The sequence below is a fragment of the Drosophila teissieri genome, chromosome X, assembly GCF_016746235.2.
Source record: "Drosophila teissieri strain GT53w chromosome X, Prin_Dtei_1.1, whole genome shotgun sequence".
Taxonomy (NCBI): Eukaryota; Metazoa; Arthropoda; class Insecta; order Diptera; family Drosophilidae; genus Drosophila; species Drosophila teissieri.
In genome coordinates, this window is record NC_053034.1 from 9,798,748 (window position 1) to 9,822,232 (window position 23,485).

The following is a 23,485-nucleotide window of genomic DNA, read 5'->3' on the forward strand; positions in this document are numbered from 1 at the left end:
ATTTGCCAAGCGAAAGGAACTTGCACGTCGCATAGTTGTGGCCTGCCCCTGGTTTGTGTCTCGGCTAGACGAGTCCTGTTGAGAAACTACTAACAGATGGCGCCAGTGGTACTGGAAATCCGTTGCAGCCAGGCGATTGCTGATTTATCTTATTTATTATTTAGAAACAAGTGATTAGGTTGTTGTGCTTAGCTTCGGTATATAAATTAATATATAATATGGCTACAATTGAAGCCTGTATTTTTGTTCTTCCAATTCAAGCAACTACTGACCTTGTCCTGTCAGGAATTGACCCATAGATGGCGCCAGCTGTACTACAATTTGCCTGCTAAGATTCTGTGGCTGCTTCAACTGCTTTTCAAACTGCCTGGAGTAGTTGAAATTTTGCTTACAAAAAATATAATTTAATTGAAAAACGTTATAATTTCTTTTGGTTCAAGTGTGGTGCCTGTAGAAATTCGTCTACTGAATGCCTACGACTGCTTTATCGTTTACAACCAGTTTTACAATTGAAACCCCAGCTTTACTTTTCTCCCACTCACACATTGTGTAGCTGAACAAAGGCATCCTCTGTCACGACCCGAATGGCAGTGAGCCACTTCCCCGAGAGGCCTACCTGTAGCCTGCTGTAGCTCCAGTCCTGTTCATCTGACCTCCTACCTTTTGCCTACTGTATCCGTCTGTATCCCTCTGTATCCTTCTGTATCCTTTGTGTAATTGCACGTTGCGGCACGCGAAATTAAACAGAAAGATAGCTCGAGTGGGTTGGATTGTTACTGGGGGGGATTGGGATGAGCAGATAATGAAGCGGTTGGAGTTCGGAGCACCGAGTAGGCGGACACGGAGACGGAGACCCACAGCTCGAGGGGCTGACTAAATGGCGAAAGAATGACAAACGCCCAGGAGCAGAGGCAAAAGTTTGCGTTCGGGGGAAAAGTTCCGTTGGGTTTTGGGGCACAAGGAGTGTCATATCTCCGGCGACGTCTATTGTTCCCCAAAGTGTTTTTATTTAGCTCGGCCATCTCAGCAGCTCCGCAGCCTCACAGCTCCGGGAAGTTTCCAAGGCCTCCTTGAAGCCATGTCCCCCAACCCCAAGCCATCGGTCCACCACCTTCACCTTCCACCGCCGGCAAGGATGCCCCCCCGTCGAGGAGTCCTTGGCATTTGCACAGACTTAACGTTTGTTTTATTATCTTTTATTATTGCCTTTGCTGCTTTTGTCTAATTTCACCGCTGTCTTTTTCTGGCTTCCTCACCGCCGCCGCCGCCTGGCCACCCAATCCTGCCACCTCCACCTCCATCCCTGGTGCTAAATTGGCCGTTAAGATGCTAAAGATGCGGATTTCGGTGATTTACCAACTTGGTCGCCCTCCTCTCCCCTCCGCCTCCACCGCCGTTGTCCTGCATTTGCTGGGTGTATTATTGTTTTAACCAAGTCAGCGAGGACGAGGGGCAAGTACATGCACACTTGAAGATCTGTTGCAGATTTGTTTATTGTTTTCCGCTGGCAAAGCTGGAGGATTTTCGCACCAGGAGAGTAAAACCAGTGTTTTTATTTCTTTTAAAATATAAGTATCATCTTATTGAAAATCATTAGAAATGCTTACAAAATAAGTGAAATAAGATATAGATTATAGATATAATATTTACAGATTTCCTTTGGTAATGGTAATGTTAAAAAGTCTTATTTTTTTGTAATTTTCCAAAATATTCGCGTGCAATCTGATTAATAGTATTAATCTCCCATTCATATCCCTATTTTGGCGTTGTCCTTTTTGCATAGTATGCCCCATTCAAGATGTCCTTGCTAGAAAGGGTGCTCCATCCATTCCGAATCCCACCTTCTGCTTTCTGGCTTTTGTTCCTTTGTGTTTGCATTGTTCTATTTGGCTTTGTTTCGGCCCCTTTTGGCCAAGAAGTTGCGGCGGAAATCGCGCTAATTTCGACGCCTGCCACGCCCCCATGGCCGCCTCTAAGTTTGGCCACATAACGGTAGTTTGCGGCAGGCCGAGGACAGATGGGAGCGGATTGATTGCGGCCAGACGCGGAAGTGGATGCGGATACGTACGCGGATAGCGGATTGCGGATTGCGTATTGCGGATAGCGGATTGGTTTCAATGTTCAATGTTTGGGGTTAAGTGGTTGTGGGGGTTAGTTGGGTGAGTTGGCTGCGATGGGTCAGGTGTCCTCGGAGCACCCTGCACTCCACCTACTTCCTTTCCCGCTTGGCACAGGCTTCATTAGCTGCGTTTTTCTGCGGGCAGCACCCTTTTGACCCTTCCGCCTGCGAGTGCGGATGCGGATGCGAGTGCGGATGCGAACGCCATGTGACGGTGTTGATTTTCACACAGCGCAGCGTGAAATTAGAAATCAACAACATGTCCTGTCACAGCCACCGCACAAATGGTAGTTGGGGGAAGGGGGGTTAATCGAGCAGGGGATCGGGATGCAGTGGGGGGGTGGGGGGCATGGGTGGGGTGGTTCAGGTCAGGTGTCGCCATTTGACAAATCAGTTTTGTCTGCCAGCGCTGCAGTTTCACTGCTCCTGCATTTTGCGGTTTTGCGTTGGCCGTCTGCCGCTGACAGACCAAATTAAAATGTCCCCGACTGCAAGGACCTCGGCCGCGAGGATGCTGGCTGCTGGATGGGGGCCATGGTGGGGTGTCCTGTCTGCGTGTCACTTAATGACCAATTTGCCACGAATACACGCAGCAGGGCAGCCAGGCATCAAGGCATCAAGGCTACCAGGCATCCTGGCATCCAGGCATCAAGGCATCCTGGCATTAAGGCATCCTGGCATCCACAGCTGTCGCATTTGGGATTTCGCATTTCAGTCGCAGTTGACTTTCGCTGCGATAAATCTTCAAGTCACCGAAAATTGGCAGGCAAACAGCGCAACACAAATCTTGAACTCGGCTATCCGATAAGCACAAGCGACAGGGACAACAATCGCTAAGAGAATTACAACATGTCGCAGTTTGTTCCAAATTTGAATAAATTTCAAATTCGTCGTAACGCCGCCTTCTCCGCCACAAAACACAAAACTCGCACAAAAAAAAAAACAAAAAAGGAAAGGAACAAGAAAATGACTGCGGCAAAAGTTTGCGCGCGGCTACAATTAACTTTTAAGTATGCCATTTCACAGATACCGCAGATATCGCCGCGATATAAAAAGCTATATGCAAAGTCGTGCATCCCCCGAAATGGAAATGGAGGTGGAGCTGGAGATGGAAACGGAGCGGGGGGTTGAAGTTGCCAGCAGCAGTTGAGAAATAATTTCCAGCAATTTATCATGTCACAGCGAGCACAACAAAGGAACAGCCTGCTAGCAGGGCGTCAACGAAGTGCGGATGCTCTACCCCTTAAAAATATCACTAGTCAGGTGTACATGATAAAGTTATATGCGGATAAAGTTATGGCCCAAGGCAAAATGTGGCACTTGTATGCATATAAGTACTCAATAATATCCTTGCGCAGATGTCTCTAGTTGGCAAGCAGCCCCTTTGTTAGGGTATGCAAACCAAAGTGCGTGTGATTTCCGCTTCCGCTGCCCTGGCAGCCATAACGAATTTTTGCATAAATACCAAAGGACGAGGGGGACGCAAAGGACTTTGGACAACAGACAGCTTGTTAATCGCCGGCCATTTATCTAGCTTAATGAAATTTGCGAGAAATCAAATCGGCTGTACCTACTTCTTGCCCGCTATTAGCCACAAGCTGCAACCGCTGATGATGCCAGTGTCGCTGAACGCGATATTGCGTCACGTGGCAAGTCCTGGATCATCCTCGATGAACCCCTGCCCCTCCCATCATTCGCATTCAGGACCACGTGCGCAATTAAATCGACGCACTCTTGACGGATTCCCTTCGAGCCGCTAAAGACCATCGAGGGATTTGGCCATTGACTACTACTAGCGGCCATTGGCACTCAAGCTGAGCAACCAACTATGGAGACTCAATGGCGACTAGATTGTTGTGGTGTCCCCTATGGTTTTGCTGATCCAGGTGGGCCTTGAAAAGGTGTTCCTAGGGCCGGAGCCCCTTCGGTTACGCAGTCTTGTTGTAAGTGAGCTACAGCTCACATCTAAAATATTTTGTGTACAAAAAAATCGAGGGGAAAAAATAACAGTTTTTGGCTGTAACTATTTCGTAAGTGCTTCGTTTCAGATTCAACATTTTGTTGAACAACCAGGTGAGTGGCTCCACACACACACACACACTATTCCAGTTGCTGCACCATATCATCCTCCCATATTCCTTGGTATCCCCACATTGGTGATGTCCTCTTCGCCTGTCCGTATGTGCCCTATGTCCGTACGTGCGTATGTCCGTATGTGCGTATGTCCGTTTGTCCGTTTGTCCGTCCGTAACCGTAACTAAACATTTGCATTAGGCGCCGTGCCGCAGAAACCGCCAAATCGAGCCGCTGCTCCCGAAACGCAAACAGTTTAAATGACATCTAGCGGGAATTTGGATTGGGATCGGAATAGTGGGGAATCGGGATCGGGGTTTTCCAGCCTGTCGGTTAAATAAATTTTGTGGCAAATCGCAAAATCGCTAAAAGGCCAAAGGGCCGTGCCGCAATTGGCAATCGACGCCACAAATCGCGTTTTAAGCCCTGCGTGCGATTAGTTTAATTGCCAACGGGGGAAAGAGGGAGGGGGTGGGTGCTTGGCTGGCGTTGGTGCAACAGGACAATGCAACATTTGCATAGCGGTTGCGGTGGTGCTCGCGCTTAATGCGAAAATAAGGATTAACCAATGAAATTTATAAACGCACAGCTATGTGGCTGAATTTCTGGCTGCCTGGCTCTCCATCTCCATTTCCATTTCCACCCGGCCCACTGCAAATTGAGTGCATAAATTGGCCGCATCGTCCGTTTGTCCAGGGAGCACAGGGACACAGGGCAGAAGTGCTGGGCACTGTGTGCACTTGGGTCCTTAGGACAGGCAATCTATTTTGGATTAAATCAAATCGAAATAAACGATTTTTAATGGCCTGGCCTCCTCCCTGTTGGCCGTGGTGTCTGCTCCGTGTGGCACAGTGGCAAAAACGAGGTCATTAATTATTTCTTCAAAAGCAAAAGATAAGCTCGACCAGGAGCCCCACACTCACTTCCACTTCCACTGACCTATCCTGCTGTGACCCCTTCGGGGTTGCGGTTCGCATCCTTTTTGGCGTTTTGTGTCATTAGCTTAAAACCGTAACCAGAAAGGACGCCGGACAATGGTCAGCCGACAAACACACACTCGCACACTCGCACACTGGCACACGCATTATCCTCGACGGCAGTCGCATGTGGCACCAAAAGATTAATTAATCTTTAAGGACTCATTGTGTGCTGTTTTTGCCGGGCAGCCACCCACACACTCATACCACGCCACTCATTAGGACAGTTGGACAGGACATTTGCATGTGCAGCGAGGCAAAATGAATTTATGGCCTGGTCCACAGCGAGCAGGGATTTGTGGAAGCTGCCTCCAGATGAATCTCAGTCCCAATCTCCAGTCCCCCCAATCTCCAGTCCCCCTAATCTCCAATCCCCAATGCCTCCCATTCTCAGTGCCGTCTAAGCTCGACATTTGTCACAAGCACTTCTTTTTTCGGCCCCATTCCCGCTGGCATTTATTTTGATTAGCCAATGATGTTCATTTCTATTTGTTGCCTTCTTCGCCATCCGGGTCATCTCGATGGGATGGGATGGAGTGGAGCCCGTATCCATGAGGAGCTATTCCCGGATTACCGTGTGGCACGCAGCACGGGCATGCCACACATAGTTTCGCCCGCCGCCGTTGGGTATTTCGTTTGTCAAAGTTGCACGTTGCATGAAATATTTACAGCTGATTATTTGGCCAGGTTAATGCCAGGATGGGTTTAGGGGGTCGTCCTGGCATTAAGTGGAGCGCAAAAGTTATCCTTTGATGCGCATTCCTTCTAATTTATTAGCTGGCACACGTGAATTATGGCTGCGTCGTGAGGGTTTTCAACTCTTCGACTCTTCGACTTTCACTTTGACTTTGACTGGCAACTGGGAATTGTTGTGGCCCAGCTGGGGGAGGCGCCACCAAAACTAACTACCAGGAACTGGGAACTGGCAACTGGGAACTGGCAACTGGGAAGTGGCAACTGGGTAGTGGAAATTGGGAAGTGGGAAATGGGAGTTGGGAGTTGGTAGTTGGGGTCGCATTCCAAGATAACTGAGCTTTGACAAAATATTCGCTTAGCTTTTGGAATGGCAGCTGCTTTTGCCGCCAACTTTGCGGATATACAATTATTTTTCGTTAAATGAAGCAGAAGCCTTTGATTTTAAATAATTAAATGAATAATAGTTTGCCATACTTGTTTAGAGTGTGAGTTCAAATGGAAGCCATTAGCTAAAAATCATTAAAGAACTTGTTAAGAACTAGATATATGTCTATGTCTATCTTTTAAGAACTAGATATATGTCGTAGATCTATGTTTATAGAGATTTTTTGTAGGCAGTGCGAGGTGTATGCATTGTAAGCCACCGCAAATCCAACTTTTCGCTGGCATAATGCAATTTTGTTTGTCGCAATATAGCTATTGCATACACAATACGGAGTCCTGGGAGTCCTGCGAGTCCAGGGAGTCCGTGAGTTACGTGGCTCCGGTTAATGGAAGCCCGGCTTAGTGGCTCACGCGCTTAATGGCCCAAGTTTGCGGAACGGAAACTAGACAAACACGGACGGGGACGACGAACAGCACTGAACAGGACGAACAGCACTGAACAGGACGACCAGGACGAACAGGACGAACAGGACGAGCGGCAGGAACGGGACGAGCACACGTGGAAGTTAAAGGAGTTGCGGGCTGTTAAAATGATTAATGACGTGTGTGTGGCATGCACGTTAACGCCCTCGCGAATGGTGCAAGCCAAAGTAACCGGCACAGACGTTGTCATAAATAAAAAGAAGCTGAAGCCGCAAGGAAGCTGAAGACGACGACGCCAGCGGGGGGTGGTGGTGGTGGTGGTGTATGGGGGTGTGTGGTTGGGTGGTTGGGTGGCAATGGGGTGTTCAACATGTAAATAAACATATACATGTGTGCGCAGTTACTTATGCATGTGTGGGCGAGTCTGTTTGGGCCACATTAATGTCAAATCAGGCGCATAAATTGCGTAAAACGCTCAATTTATTAAACGAGGCATGCTCGCAAAGGGGGCGTGGCCGTGACAAGTGTATTTGCGAGTTCATAAATGTCGCCATCCATGGGGAGCATTCCGCGAATCCACCTTCCACGCAGAAGCTGCAGGATTTGGATGCGGATGCGGAGGCGAAGGCGAAGGACAACGGGGCTGATTGCATAGTTAAGTGAGGCTTTCGACGCCTGGCGCATCCTTTCGCTGAAAGCGTCCTTCAGTCCTTCAGTCGAGCACAAGGATTTGCGCCCCCGCACTCCCCGCCACTTCAAGTGGCAATTGTTCAATTCAGAAATTGCCATCAATCGATTTGGCTTATTGTGCCGCAATCGTGGTGTGCTCCACTCCGGCCAGCAATGCGGGAATAGTGACAAGGGCAATCACAACGGCGCAGATTCGGATCTCTGAATACGCCTGGCCAGAAGGGCTCATAAAAATTTTAAATCGCTTTCGCCAGCAAATGCTGCGCCATGTCGACCCCTTGCTCACCCTGCAATTTGCAATTTGGAAACTGAAATGCAATTTGCCATTTGGAAACTAAAATGGCATAGGGAAAATTTGTTATGCGCATTATTAGTTCAGTAATAGTTGATTTATTAGTAGAAGTTTCTTTTTCTGAATTTCGAGCACTTGCAGGGTATTCGCTGTTCGCATACCTGCTGGTCTTGCGTTGGATTTGCTTGTTTCGCGTTTTGTTTCGCTCTCGTTTTGCAATTGCATGGAGCAAGAAGTGCGAAGGACGTGGGACGTGTTGGGCTCTCTGTCTTCGCATGTGTGTGTGTGTGAGTGTGGGTGTGTGTGTCTGTGTGTAGGTGTCAAGGGTGCTGTTGTCCTGGCCGGGAAATCCCCACCCTGGACGGGATTGCATATTTTGCTGCCTCACGAACATGAGCGCTCGTTAAACGGATGAGTTAAAAGTCAAAAGCCCTAAAGGATTTTATTTGAATTGCGGTCTGCGCCGCGCCGTTCGACGTCTCTCCTTCGGGAGCAGCCCAAATATCCTGGCAGCCACCACTGCCCCCCTCCCCCCTTGGGCCCTTTGTGTGCCATGTTTTATTTAAAGTTTATCTTCGCCATCCTTTTTCGCTTACTCCGAGCTCCGTGCTCCGTGCTCCTTGCTCCTGGCTGCGTGCTCCTTGCTTCACGCTAATTTCGCGCCAAGGCGGGCGAGGCAGTAAAAAATATGCGCCAAATAAAATGTGGAAAAATATTTTGGCGCAAGATGGGAGAACAAAAGGGTTGGCGTCGTCGGCACGTCGCCGTTTCAAAGCCGTGTTGAAAAATATTTGAAATAATTGCAAAAATGTTTTCACAGCAGCGGCAGCAACAACAACAGACAGGATCTCCGCGCGGGAGGAGGAACAGGAGGCGTGGAGAGGGAGGAGGAGGAAGTGGAGCAGGAAGAGTGGGAGCGAAGTTGGCTTTGTCTTGCGAGGAAGCTACCGCTGCTTGTCCATGCCGAGCACGTCCTTTAACTGCAGCTTACGCGTCTGACAGCACGCAACTCGATCACCCATGTATCCTTCAGCAGCAGCCAGCCAGTAGAGTAAGCGTGTCCTTATTAAATCACACAAACCATGGCACATGACCTCTCGTTTATCCAGGATTGCCCCCATGTCGGACCCGGTGCTGCCCAGCGAGGAGCTGTGCTCCTCAGAGTGGGCCAGCCCCATGCCCAATGCGGACATCTCCAGCACATCCAGCATGTCCTTGGCCTCCACTGCGCTGGATTTGATCCACAATGGTTTCCCGCTCATCGAACCGAGGAGTGCAGAAGCTGAGCAGGGATCGCAGGTGGAGCCAGTGGTGGAAACAACAGACCCGGGACCACAATCCCCACCAGAACCCGAGGCTGAGCACATGACAGAGCCTTCAGTTGAGCAGCCAGTTCAACTGCCAGCAGATCCTCCAACGGAACCCTCAGCAGATCCTCCAACGGAACCCCCTGCAGATCTACCAGCAGATTGTCCAGCAGATCTTCCAGCAGATCTTTCTGCAGATCTTTCAGCAGATCTCCCAGCAGATTGTCCAGCAGATCTTCCAGCAGATCTCCCAGCAGATCTTTCAGCAGATCTTTCAACAGATCTTTCAGCAGATCTTTCAGCAGATCTTTCAGCAAATCTTTCAGCGGATCTCCCACCACATCCCGCAGTACATCTGTCACCACATCCCCCAGCAGATCCCCCAGCAGATGCACCAGCCGATCCTCCAGCGGATCCGCCAGCAGATCCCGCAGCATGTATCCCTGCAGATATCCCAGCACATCTCCCACCGGACCTCCCACCAGACCTTCCACCGGACCTCCCACCAGACCTACCACCAGACCTCCCACCAGATGCGCAAGAAAATCCCCCAAAAGCTCCTTCAACAGAGCTCCCAACCAATCTTCCGCCAGATCCGCCAACAAATCCGCTAACAGAATCCCTTGAAGAGCCACAACCGGAGACACCAAACGGCAGTCTGGACACACAGGCGCACTCCCCACTGCAGACGCCATCGAGTGTGCTGGACGCGTCCAACGGCGTCAAGATGTCCCCCGACGCCCCCGTGTTCTATCCCATGGGCACCAGACTAGCCCGCATCCTGTCCAGCGACGAGGAGCCACCCCGGAGCCACAGTGCAGCGCGCAGCTCGGCACCGCGGAACTCCTTCGAGTTTGGCCTCGCCAACGGAACGGGCCCGTACATCGGACCGGGCAGCGATATTCCACGGAGCTACCACTTCGTCGATCCGGCCAGCGGCGAGCGCAACTACAATAGCTTCGGCTTGGGCATGAACTACGATGGACGTCGCGGTGACGGAGTCTCTTCCGAACGGCGAGAGTCGGACGACCCAGCAGCGGAAGCCACAGGGGATTCCTGGGGATCCTACTACTACGGCAGTCCGCGCGCCAGGCCACCAGACGAGACTGCCTCGCCGGAGGCCACTGGCGGAGCGGGTGCGTCGTCGTTGCCCAGGACGAACAACATTCGCCATTTCCTCACCGAGCCAACGGAGGCCAGAACGTCGCCCGAGTTCCCGTCCTTCGAGTCCTTCGCCGGGCAGCTGGACGAGATGGGGGTGCAACGGGACGAGTTCATGGCCACGCTGCGCAACCTGCTGATACGAGCCAATGACCTGCTGCTGCCCCTACTCCAGGGGCCCTTCAAGTACATGACGCCCATCCAGATGGCCGAGTACACCAGCGCCATTCTGGAGACACCGCCGCTGCATCCGAGCATCTTCATGCCACCGGTAAGGTTGGCAATCGCCACCATAACATGCTCCGTGATAGCGTTGATCTCGTCTGTAGAATGTGCCACGTCCCTGGACGGGCCTCACTGGTCTCCAGCTGCCCTTCGACATCCATCCGAATAGCCTCACGCCCGAGGATCTGGCCCGCATCCAGGTAAGTGTCGTGCAGGTAACCACACCAGGTATCATCGGCCACCACCACCATCGCGGTCTCCCCAGGAAGTGCCCAAGTCAGTGGACGCCGCCACTCAGACGGAATCCCGCTGCATGTGCATGTTCTTCACACAGGGAGGAGGAGCCGCGTCGGCGGCTGTGCCACCGCCACCGCCACCGCCTTGTCCGCCTGGACCACCGCCTGGACCACCGCCTGGACCACCGCCTGGTCCACCGCCTGCCTTCTATGCGGGATCACCTATTAACACTCCTCGAATGCATAGGGCACCCGGCGGAGGAGGAGGAGGAGGAGGACCCAGTGGACCGAGAATACCGCCGCCATATCCGCCAGTTTCTGCGCCAGGTGCCGCACAGAGTGGTGCACCACCGCCGCCACAACAGCCCTTTGGCTTCTGGGGCAGGCCCATGCGTAAGTTGAACCTGGCCAATTCCATCCTTTCATCCTTGCATCCTTTCATCCTTCCATGCCTCGCTAGCAATGGCCATGCATCCCAATCATGTTCCGCATCCTGCATCTCATCGCATGCCCCGGCCGCCGCATCCGCATCCGCAGGCCGCCTTTCCGCATCACCATCCACCGCCGCCTCCTCCGCATCCGCATCCCCATCCGCATCCTCATCCCCATCCGCATCCCCATCCGCAGACGCATCCGCATCAGCATCCCCATCCGCATCCCCATCAGCATCCCCATCCGCATCCCCATCCGCATCCCCATCCGCATCCCCATCCACATCCCCATCCACATTCCCATCCGCATCCGCATCCGGGAATGCAGGCGGCTCATCCGATGGCGCCGACGCACAGTTCACACCACCGGCTGGGTGGAGCAATGCGCTACCACGAGGGAGGGTATCGGGGCTACCGCTTCCAAGGTCCCTACAGTCCGCGCAACCAGGCGAACCCATGTCGCTATGGTCCCATCGGCAGTGGTCGTCCCAGCCAGTCTGGTGATGGCAACTATGCGAACTACAGCAATGGAGGAGCACCGCTCTATGCGAGCACACCGAGTGGCAGCCATCAGATGGCGCCTGGTGTGTCCCATCCCCGCGTCCGCTTGGTCTACCCCATTGACATTGAGCAGCTGAGACTGAATCTGGATCCGCCGAGCGACGAGACGAATGCAGATAGGCAGGAGGTACCGTCATCCTCATCGGGCACCGAGTCGTCGAACACCGAGAACACCGAGAACTCCAGCTTGCTGCAGTGCGTCGAGATGGAGCGCCAGGATAGCGAGGAGAGCAGCTATGTGGAGGATGAGAACGCTGGCGAAGAGGACGAAGCCGAAGAGGAGGGAGAGGAGGCTGACGACGACGAAGACGACGACGATGATGAGGAGGAGGAGGATGAGGATGAGAACGAGGATGCGGATGCCGATGCGGAGGTCACGGAACCGGAGCGCAATGGCAGCGTGTTCCAGCAGCGGCCCAGCACGCTGTCCATTTCCGATTCGCGGAGTTACAGTTTCGGTGAGGTGGAGTTCATGAACTACGTGATGTCGGAGACACCCATATTGCCCAATCCCGGCCAGCATCATCATGGTTCTGGCGCCGCCTACACGGAGCACTATTCGCCGCAAACCCCGCGCGGCAACCTGCCCTGCGCCCAGGTGACACCCAATGTGATTCCACCTCATTTCCCAGCCCATCGTCCTCCTCCGCGGGATCAGTCCGATCCGCAGGTGCTGCCTCCCCTGCCCCAGATGCCGCCAATGCCGCCGATACCTCCAATGCCAGAGCCCGTTGGCGTCTCTTCCCATCCCCATAGAGGCCGGGCTAAGATGCCCTCCACTTCCAAGGAACACCACTACAGTAGCAACCAGTTCAATCCGATGTACGGCCCACAGCAGCGGCCCAATCCCGAGTACAGTGCAGCTGTGTTGGGCCAGGAGCAGCCGGGTACCAGTGGCATTTACATGCGGCCACCGCCGCCACCACAACCACCACCACCGCCACAGATGTACCCGATACGGCAGGAGCGGCCCATGGCACCGATCCTGTTCGAGGTGGGCGGCAATCTCGGCCACAGCGCCGGCCCGCCCATGATGCAGAACGTCAATGGTGGCGGGTATGGGCATGGTCGTGGTCGTGGACACGGGCCAAGTCCCAGTCGTGGCACCCATGGCCAGAATCCCTACGCACAGATGAACCATCCAGCGCTACACCAGCCGCATCAGCCGCATCCGTCGCATCAGCCGCATCAGTCGCATCAGCCACATCAGCCACATCAGCCGCATCAGCCGCATCAGCCGCATCAGCCGCATCAGCCGCATCAGCAGCATCCGCCACATCCGCCGCATCAGCCACATCCACCGCATCAGCCACATCCGCCGCACTATGGAATGCCCTTCAACGGCAACATGGGCCCGGGTATGATGGCTCCACACATACGCGGCGGTCCGGCGGTGAACCATATGAACCAGGTCGGCCACATGAACCACATGGGCAGGGGCATGGGCATGGGCGTCGGACTGCTGCCGCTGCCGCTGCAGATGCTCAGTCCAAGTCGGATGGAGCAGCCCGGCATGGGCATGGCCATGAACATGCCACCGCCCAGTCACATGAGTCCACGGCACAGTGTCAATCCCTATCACCAGAGTGCCAGCAACCCGGACACGAACAAGATTCCGCCATCTGGCGGACCTGGAAGAGTCAACTCGAGCAATGGCGGTGCTGAGATGCAGCAGCACATCAGAGTTGCTACCGATCCTCGCCAGAGTTTCGAAGGCCATGCGGGTGTGGCACGTGGCCACACGCCACGTAATCGCGCATCGAGGTATTCCTCGCCAGCCACGCCCAGATCCATTCCCCGAAATGGAGCTCCTGTCCAGGCTGTTCAGGCTGTTCCGGATGCCCAGGATGTCCAGAATGTCCAGGCTGTTCAGGCTGTCCGGGATGCTCAGGATGTCCAGGATGTCCAGAATGCCCGGGATGGTCAGGATGTCCAGGCTGCGCAGGATGTCCAGGCTGTGCAGGATGTCCAGGCTGTGCAGGATGTCCAGGCTGTCCAGGATGCCCAGGATGCCCAGGATAGCCAGGATGGTCAGGATGCCCAGGCTGTCCATGATGCCCAGGATGGCACACTCAACAACAACCAGAACAGCAACAACCAGAACAACAACAACCAGAGCAACAACAGTCCGCAGGATAAGAACCTGCAGCCATCCTACGCCTCCTTGCTGCACTGAAAGTGGAGCAGGAGAAGAGTTTATTTGTTGTTTTTTTTCTTTTTTCTTTTACTTTCAAATTCCTCATGTTTCTTTTATTCGGTTAAATAAAAAACACGCACACTGCGGTTGTCTTCCATTGAAATGGCCAGAAACCAACCCCTCGAGATGCCTCGAAATGCCTCGAAATGCCGGTCATTCCATATTCATATAACGATGTGCGAATGGCAAATCGCGGATTTAGACATGGTACTCCACCCCATCCCATCCTGCTCCCCCTTCCCCTCACCCGCCACCACCCCCTGCATCCTGAAGGCAAAAGGAAATGTGTTTACGCCGTGGAATTCTCAAGTGGGCTCTCCGTGAACCCTTTGAACTAATCGGGCTAATCTTTTACGCTGCCTGCATTCTAAAGCGTCCTTGGGCGCGATTTCCGCATCCCCAGCAGGATGTGGATGTGGATGGGAGGATGACGAGCAGCAGGAGCAGGAGGATGTGGATGAGGATGTGGATGAGGATGACGAGGAGGAGGAGGAGTAGCTGGTCGTGCATTTCGCATGCATGCTTACGGATCTCCTCATGTGTAAGCGAATGTAATTAAATGCAAGTCGCGGCAAATAAACATTTAACATTTAAAGAGTCGCTTGCTGGTGGCGGATTGCGGATTGCGGATGTGGATTGCGGATGCGGATTGCGGGTTAACCAGGTTAAAGTGTGCTGGTGCCACTGGTGCAACTGGTGCAACTTTGTTTGCCCAACGCCCATAGTTTGACCAGACATTTAACGCTTCCCTGAACCTCAACCGCATTGGCTACATTTTTAATCTACAATTAACCACAGCTGGAATCGTCATCATCATCAGCATCGCAATCGGATAAGGTTGAGGATGAGGACGTGGATGGAGCGGGTCAGTATCAATATTGATTCTATTAATTATAAAAACATTAAGTGCCCGCCAACAAATGTAATTAAACGCGTTAAACAATTGCAGTGGGCGGGTAATGGCAGAAAAATGCATTCGCCCATCACCACTCCCAATTCCAATCCCGCGGAGCACGGAGTCCAATCCAGTCCGGCTGGAGTCCACTCCGTCCGTTGCTGATGCGCGGCGATAAGCACGTTTTCAATTCGCACACGGAGGAGCAGGAGCAGCAGGAGCAGCAGGAGGAGCAGGGGGAGCAGGAGGAGCAGGGGGAGCAGGAGGAGCAGGAGCAGCAGGAGCAGCAGGAGGAGCAGGGGGAGGAATCAGGTGGAGCAGTGGCGGGTGCGGAGGTGATCGGATTGTCGCACATTAATGACGAAATTATTGTTTCAATTGCTTTCAACCGTTGTCAATGCAAATTTTATGCAAATACTTTCGCGATTTCGGCCGATTTCGTGCTGGCCTCCACTCTTCAATGCCATTGTGGCCAATAAGTCAATAATAATTATGGCCTGCCGACACTCCCCTCACCCCTCCACCCGCTCCTCCTCCTCCTCCTGCTGGCCAACTGGCCATTTCGGAATAGGCGTTAATTACTTTTATCTGCCATCCGTGGACAAACAATGTACGAGTTTAACTGCAACGCAGCGTTTAGCGCCCCTGGCTATATTCATATTTATTTATAAACAATTAATATTATGGCCATTGTTGTTGCTGCTGCCGGAGGAGCAGAGGAGCTGGGAAGCTGGGGAGCAGAGGAGCACGACATGGACTGCGCATAAATTAAGAACGCCCAATTGTTATGCAAAATCGTCAGCGGGCAGAGCTTTATCTACTATAAGGTTATTCAAACTCGGGAATCGAGGGAAACCTTTCAAGCGAAGAAACTCAGGTGTGCAATTAAGCGGGTTCATCAAGCAGCAATGAACACTCGCAGATCAGCTAATCGAGAAAATGTATAATAAGCATCTGATAGTAAATCTACTAGTCAATCTACTAGTAAACTAGTAAATCAAGGATGGTCGTTTAGAAAGTGACATTTTTCGAGAGCCAAATTGGCATATGACTAGGACCCATCCTCCTCCACTCCTCCACTCCTCGATCCACGGCACTTCGCCTGCTGCATGGGTCATATAATATAATTAATGCTATGAATTACTTGAGAGCGCCGCATCCTGCGCATCCTTCTCTGTTGCACGGTTCATGCGGCAGCCAACACAGGATAACTGCCAGTGCCCCCAGAGGAGTGTCCACTACTACTGGCCAGCCACATCCCGATGATGCAGAGTGCGGCATCAACGGCAGCTCCACCATCTCCAGCGCCATTCCTCCAGTCCTCGTCCTCATCCAGCAACTCATCCTCATTCTCAGTCTCATCCTCGTCCTGGTCCTGGTGCTGCTGCTGGTGCTGGAGCTGCTGCTGGTCCTCGGCAGAGGGTCAGTTATCCTGGCTGGCGTTGCTGGGGATATTCCAACACGTTGCTGCTTGGTCAGCCACATGCACTTAATTGCTTTATGAGGCGGTCACTCGCTTGTTATAGACTTCAATTTGATTTTTCTGCGAGGCGCGTGTGTGTTTGCTGTGTGTGTGTGCTATGTGTGTGTGTGTTGCATGTTGTGGCAGTGGAAAACGAGACGCTGGGGATCAATTATGTCCCGGAAACTGCGGAGGCTACACTGCCGCAGGGCAGAGACGTCGGCGGCGACGGAGCCGTTGACCCCAAATGATATTTTAAATGCAGATTTTGGCACCCGAAAGTTTTTTAATCATTCCGATGGCGCTCTCCCTCAAACCGGTTAAAACACTACGACGATGATGATGACGCTCATGATGCTGATGATGATGCTGCTGCTGCTGCTGCTGATGATGGTAATGATAATTCTGATGAGGATCGCTGGGATATGGGTTTTGTGGCACGTCAGGAGGTTCCAACTTTTTAACGTCAGTTCCGCGCACTTTGCCCTGCGAGGTGCGAAAAGAAATTGGCATAGCGAGCGTATCGAAACGGGAATACCCTGTTGCAAAGCGGAGTCGTCGGCGAGTGAAGTGCTGTCGCTACCTCAAGGATACCCCGCATCAGGTGGTGAAACTTTGCCGGGAAGCTGGAAGTTTGTAATGGCTTTTTGTTTGCGACTCACGCACACAAATCATCGCCCCGCAACCCTTGCTCCCTGTGCATGTCCTGTGTACACCTCGCATCCTGTGTGTCCCGCAGTCTCAGCGTCTCCATGGCAAAGTCCTTTCATATAAGTCTTTCGCAAGCATACCGCTTCCTTTTTTTTCCCCCGGAGCCGGATTCCGGACTTGTTACTTTGTTATGTTGGCCATTGGATTCGGAACACTTAACATAATTTGCTGCCCCCATGACAATGGCCGAGCTGCTGGCGACTGACCAGTGGCCAGGACAACGTCTTGGAATGGTCGCATTCGCATTCTGATTATATTAAAATTGTTGCACATCATTTGATTTGATTTAAGGTATGTGTGCCGTGCGTCTTTTCATTTTCATTGAACGTGGGAGAGCGGAAAAATTGGGAAAATGGAAAATGAAAAATGAAAAATGGAAAATGGTAACCATAGCCATGGATCCCCTCAACGATTTCGAAGGTATTTTCTTTATTTACGTATGTGAACCGCTCACACCCTCGTTCCTCGCAGGCAACATGGTATTTCCATTTTGGCACTTAAGTCAGCCAAAGTCAATTATAATCAACGCCTACCCAGCAGGCATCTTCCGGCCAAGACAAAGCCATCCCCGGCGCAGAAACGCAGAAACGCTGAAAGGATTAAAAGGCATCAGGATGTATGTATGTATGTATGTGTGAGCTTAACTTATGCCAAAGTGTTTCAAGACTTTGGCTGATTGCCAGCCGAGATGAGGTGGGTTCACTTGGGTGGAGGCAGCTCCTGCCGGCGGCACTTGGAGTTGGGCTTTATCCGCATATGTATATTTAACCACATCGCAGGCCAGTGCCAGTGCCAGTGCCAGAGGCAGTGAATCCATCTCTCATTACCGTCCATAAATATGCCACAGAAAGTGTCAGTTCTCACAGCACTAACCAAATGCGGCAAGGATAGCCCCACTGCGCTGATATCCTGGCACCGCAAACTTAATTGCTTTACTCCGCCGGTCCAGTTTGGTTTGGTTTGGACTTCTTAATGTGTCCCAGCTCCATTCCCGGCTCCTGGCTGCATTCTTATCGCGGCGAGGCGAACAAAAAGCATCCAGAGCATCCTGGCCGGCACTCGGATTCGGTTTCCCAGATTGAGATTCAGATCCAGTTTGTGTGTGCTTCTGTTGCGGTCTGTGGCACGCAAATTATATGCAAACGAGCTTAATATCCGGCCAAACAGTGCCATGCCACACACGCACGCCAAAAAGGAGGCAAGGATAGGAGGGGCAGGATCTCCTCCTTCTCCTGCTTCTCCTGCTGCTGCTGGCCAGGCTCACTACGGCTCCACCTCCACCTCCAACTCCTGGTTGGCTTTTTTGCCACTTCTTGCCATTTAACATCAAGTTTCGGCGCATATAACTCACTCGCACACTGCCACATCCTGGGCTGGTGACCCCGACAGCCACTGGGTGGGGTCTCCAGCAGCCCACTGATAATTTCACTGCACTCCACTGATAACAACATTTAATTTAATGCCCGAGGTCAGCAATATTCCATTTATTATTGGATTAAATTCGGCAGCAAAGTTTTTTGCCTGTTCGCCAGTCGCAAGCGGATAAGGATGCGGATGCGGATGCGAATGCGGATGTGGATGTGGGTGCGGATGTGCTGGCGGATGAGGATGACGTCCACTATCAGTGAGCCTGGGATAAGCGACTGGTGCCTGCTGGAATCCTGCCGAGCGTCCAATTCTGTGCATTTTTATGTGGCACACACTTGTCGCACTTGTCGTCGTCCTGGCTGCTCCGCCGCTCCTCGTCGTCCTTTGTCCGGCCTCCTGGTCGTGCCTTGTGCCCTGTGCCTTGTGCCTGGTGCCTTGTGCGACTAGACGACAGGAAATGTATTTACAATTTTTTATGTATCGCCTTTTTTTTCCCTCCGCTAGCTGCATGAAATTTGCATGACTCGCTGGCTGAGTGACTGAGTGGCAGCAGCAGGAGGCGGGTCTGGGGCAGGTCCTGGCTGCAGGACGAGGACAAAATGCCCATAAGGGATTAGCTGCTGCTCCTCCTCCTCCTCCTGCTGCTGCTGTGTTTTTTCTTGCCCCGTTTTTGTGCTGCCGGAATTTGTTGCAAAACTCATTTAAGCCAAGAGTTATGTCGAGTATGTAAATTGTTTTGGCCGCTTACCGATTCTCTCGGCCAGCCGTTGGCAGATTTTTTCGCTACGAAACTTAATTGTTTTAGATGCAAAGTCATCAGTGGACAGCGAGTGTCCTGGCAGTGGGCAAACAACATAACGGAAGGAAGTATCTCACTCGAATCTCAGTCAACCATAAAGCCCAACACACACGATGAATTTATGCATGAAATTGTCGACGCCCGCGTCCTGTCCCCCCCCCCATGTCCTTCCCCACTTCGTCCTTCGGATGGCCACCCGATTTTCGGGATGTCTGTGGCCTATCGAAAGGAAATTGAAACAAAACCTCATTGCCAACAGTCGTCGGCGGTGGAATGCTGAATGCTGTGTGTCCTGGCTTCTGTTGCAGGCAGACATCGCACAATTTCCACTTCCGTTCGTATGTAGCGATGTGTGTGTGTGTCCGTCTGTGTGTGTGTGTGTGTGTTCTCATTCACAGGACACTTTTTGCCCAAGCTGATAACAGTGTTCGTCTGCTCAACCCATTCCTGCTCCTGCTCCTGCTGCTGCTCCTGCTAATGTGTCACATGTAGAATGCGGGTGCCAGGATTCATTTCTCTCTCTTTGGCTGCGCATCTGTGTGCGAACGTCCTCGTCCTCGTCCTGCCTGTCTGCTTTGTCATGTCCTGTTTGTGCTGTTTGTCCTGTTTGTGCTGTTTGTGCTGTTTGTCTTGTTTGCCGCCCAGTCCGCTCGTAAATAGAGCATAAATGGTTAATTCAATCATCTTTTTCACGTCTGACAAGACGCATAGCACACGCAGCAGCTGGCCGAACTTTAAACCAAGATTATGGCCCATCTCCCTAACTCCTCACTTAATTGAGCCATGAAAAGGTGGAAAATCCAATGAAATTCTAGCATTTCCAGTGCATAGTTTGCACGATGCATCTGACTACACCGATAATGTCTGTCTGCAGCACAAACTTTCGGCGCCCAAAATTGATCAAGGCTTATTGGCTTCGGGACTCCATATGAAGGTGGGCAGGTGGGCAAGTGGCCCGCACAATTCGGCTCCATTGGAGCAAATCGCATTAAGGCTCATTTGTGCTGGCAGCTGCACCTTGGCTGGCTACTCGGATACAGCACTCCAGCCATGAACCATGAACCAGGCGCAGCTAACCTGATTCAATGGGAACTACTAGTAGTTGCACCCCATCATCTCCCATTTGCTTTTGCAGCTGGTGCACAGCTCTGGCTTTCCAACCAAAAGCGGGGGTTTCCCTCAAGTTCCGGCCACTATTTGCCATACGTGGCTGCCCCCGATAGCATCTCAATCCCCAGGCAGGCAGCATCTTCATCACACGTTGCGTCCACAAAAAGTTGCAGCAACCACCCACCCGCCAGCACACGAAAAGGATGAAAAGTTCGCAACAAAAGTCTCAAATTTGTTCCAATGTAAACTGTCGCTTGGCTGGGCCTTATCAACAATTGCCCAAGACGAAGGCCAAGGAAGACGAAGGACTCTGAAGCCGTATCCTTCGAAAAGGAATAGTTTTAAGCTGCTTAACAGCTTCTTTGCATGCGCCGGCGGAAAGTTTTTGGACGTTGGCAACTTGATTTAGTGCTCTCTGACCTCAGTTTAAACATAAACAGCCGCGTCCCACCCCCAATCCCACCCCTTTTTCCTGGTGCTCCCAGCTCCACTTCACTTCACCCCACTCCACTCCACCTCACTCCACTTCGTTTTTGGCCGGGACAAAAGTTTTCACTGGCAAGTAAAGACATAAATGGGATTATGATCTTATCACGTGCCCAGCAGCCAATGCTGCATCCACAACCACATCCACACCCACATCCGCATCCACATCCGCATCCGCATCCTCATCCTGGGCCAGACATATTCAAGGAACATTATGGCAACACCTTCGCTGGGCTCCACAACGTTGGACAACTTGTTTTGCGACTGCTTGGACAAACAAGTTTGCGGCTCAGCTTTGTCAAAGATTTATTCCTTGAGGTTAAGCGACGGCTGGCCAGGATGGAGATGGGCTGGAGATGGGCTGGAGTTGGGCAGCAGGCCCATCCTCGTCTGACCAGCCAACGTTTTCGCTCCTGCAACGAACGACTTAATATGGTAAATTTTAAGTACATTTTCTCAGGACGACCAGGACCAGGAGAATGGGAGTGAGCTGGCGCAAACTTTGGTGGTGGCAATCTTTAATTAAGAGCGGATTAGTTTGGACATGGGTTCGATCTGCCTCAGACGGAGTGACCTCCAGCCTCCAGCCTCTCAGTGCGTTTCCACTTCCAATCTTTGCTCTTTTTCGGTTTTGCTCTGATTTGCATCTGCGGTTTTGCAACCACCAGCAGCTGGCTTCATTAGTTAGCCCATCTCCTGCTCCAGCTCCTGGCTGCTGCTCCTGCTCCTGGCTGCTCCTCTGCCAGTCACGGCCAGGAAGGAGTAATCTCCACTGCTGGCAGACTTTTTGAGTGCGCCATTAAAATTTAATGCTTGTAAGAGATCAGCGGCAAATGGCATTCAGTAGTAGAGTCTCCAGTCTCCAGTCTCGATTCCAGATTAGCTGTCAGAAGTTGTTCAATTTAATTTCACGCTCCTTCTTCCTGACCTGGCGCCGTCTTAATGTTCGAGTTGCCAATTTTTTTTCCTCCTTTCTTCAACTCAAACCCACTGCTACCCACTGCTACCCTCTCCTCCGGATGATAAGGCCATATCTTTCTAGTTCGGTTTTTAATGGCTTTGGGAAATTGCACGCGCCGTTTACGCGCTCGTTAGAGAAGCTCCAGAAGCTTCAATAGCTTCAATAGCTTCAGTAGCTTCAATAGCTTCAGTAGCTTCAGTGGCTTCAGCAGCTTCAGCAGCTCCAGCAGCTCCAGAAATGTGCCCATCACCGCGCAGCATTATGGTTATTGATAAAAGCAACCGACGGAAGAGAAGGCCATCATCAATGACTGACTGACTGGGGAGGGGAGGGGAAGTGGCTCTGGCTGCAATTAAGCCAAAGTCAATGCAGACAATGTGGCAATTGGCAGGTTAAAGTTGGAATACTTGGGTATTCAGGATACTTGGGTATTCAACTGCTGAACTGCCGAACTGCTGAACTCTGGAGCATGCGTAACATGCAAATACTTTCTTATAATTTTTACCACTCTAATTATGCAGCCGAATTACAAGCGACAAGGAGACGACACCGGCGATGATTATGGCGGGCACTTGGCATAATTAAGATGGAAAGCGGAGCAGTTGCTCTCCATGTGAGTGTGTGTGCTGAGATTGTTCCCAGCATGCATAAAAAATCAGAGACAGCAGACAGCGACGGCATTTTAAAACTTTCACAAATTAAGACGAGCGACATGGCACAACCCCTTTCCTTTGGCCAGCCCATGTACTTGCCATGTACTTGCCCCATGAACCACCCTGGCCGAAGGACGAAGCTCTGCCCCAGAACCACCCAACCACCCAGAACCACCCAGCCACCTAGAACCACCCAGAACCACCCATCCAGCCATTCACCCACTCGGCAGAGCTCATGTTAATCAGGTTATGATAATTATTTGTAACAAATTGTTGCCAGCAACCTCCGGTCGAGGGGTTGCAATTAAAACGTGGCAACTCCACACAGTGCCACACAGTGCGGCAAATCGGGCCAAAGCTGGTGGAAAACTTTATGGAAATGACAAGGCATGGAGGCAGCGCCAGCGTTGGCGGAGACCAGACCCAGCGACATTTTCATTTAGACAATTAAAATTTAAAGTGGCGTTAAATTATACAGGCATTAACGAGGCGCTCCGCGCATGGAACGGGATCAAGTTGGGATGGCCTGGAATGGAATGGAATGGCTGGATGAGGGGCAGTGAGCCATGTCCAAAAGCCGGGACATATACACGACGCCAAAGAGTGCCCCCTAAATTATTCAGATGGCACTAGCTCAAAAACTTTCCGCCTTGCACCTTCCTCCAACGCGTGTCACTTTGTCAGCTGCGTAAGTCGTAAGTTTGGTGGCTGAGTTGGGGTGGGGTGGTGGCAAGAAACCCCAACCCCAACCCCCAACCACCTCACCACTCAATCACCTTATCTGTCAAAAAGGTGGAAATGAACTCCACTTGCCACTATCTCCGCTCCGCACTCGGAGCAACTCACTCAAAGCCAAACCGCAGCCGGTCGGCAAGCCAAGAACTCAGATAGTTTTCTTGGCCCACGAAACAGGCAACTTCCCAGTGCGAACTGTGAACTAAGAACTCGGGAAGTGGGAACAGGGATCAGGGAACTGGGAACTGGGAGCATAAGTTACAGGCAGGTGCCCGATAAAAGTTTTGAGTTGACAATTAAGAAATTAAGTTGCCACTTAGGCAGGCTGTCAGTGTCAGTTTGACAAGCAGTCACATAGGCAAACGCACAGCTCTCCAGCTAAAGATACGGATACGCGGCATACACACCCACACACACCACTGCAGATACCCTTTTTGCATCTATAAGCTAAATCATTAAAATCCAAAGAGTTGTCTTAGATCGCACTTATCTAATATACTTGTGAAGGTCCCTGCTTCTAGCTGCTGGCATAG

General features: G+C 51.8%; 1 protein-coding gene across 1 annotated transcript; it reads left to right on the top strand.

Annotated features, from left to right (window-relative positions):
• The first annotated feature begins 4,066 nt into the window (after positions 1-4,066).
• On the top strand, positions 4,067-13,870 carry LOC122624778 (trithorax group protein osa). Its single transcript, XM_043804477.1, has 6 exons — positions 4,067-4,192; positions 8,475-8,705; positions 8,764-10,393; positions 10,452-10,547; positions 10,613-10,976; positions 11,044-13,870. The coding sequence occupies exons 3-6, from the start codon at positions 8,774-8,776 to the stop codon at positions 13,749-13,751; spliced, it is 4,788 nt and encodes a 1,595-aa protein (XP_043660412.1). The 5' UTR covers positions 4,067-4,192; positions 8,475-8,705; positions 8,764-8,773; the 3' UTR covers positions 13,752-13,870.
• Positions 13,871-23,485: the final 9,615 nt, after the last annotated feature.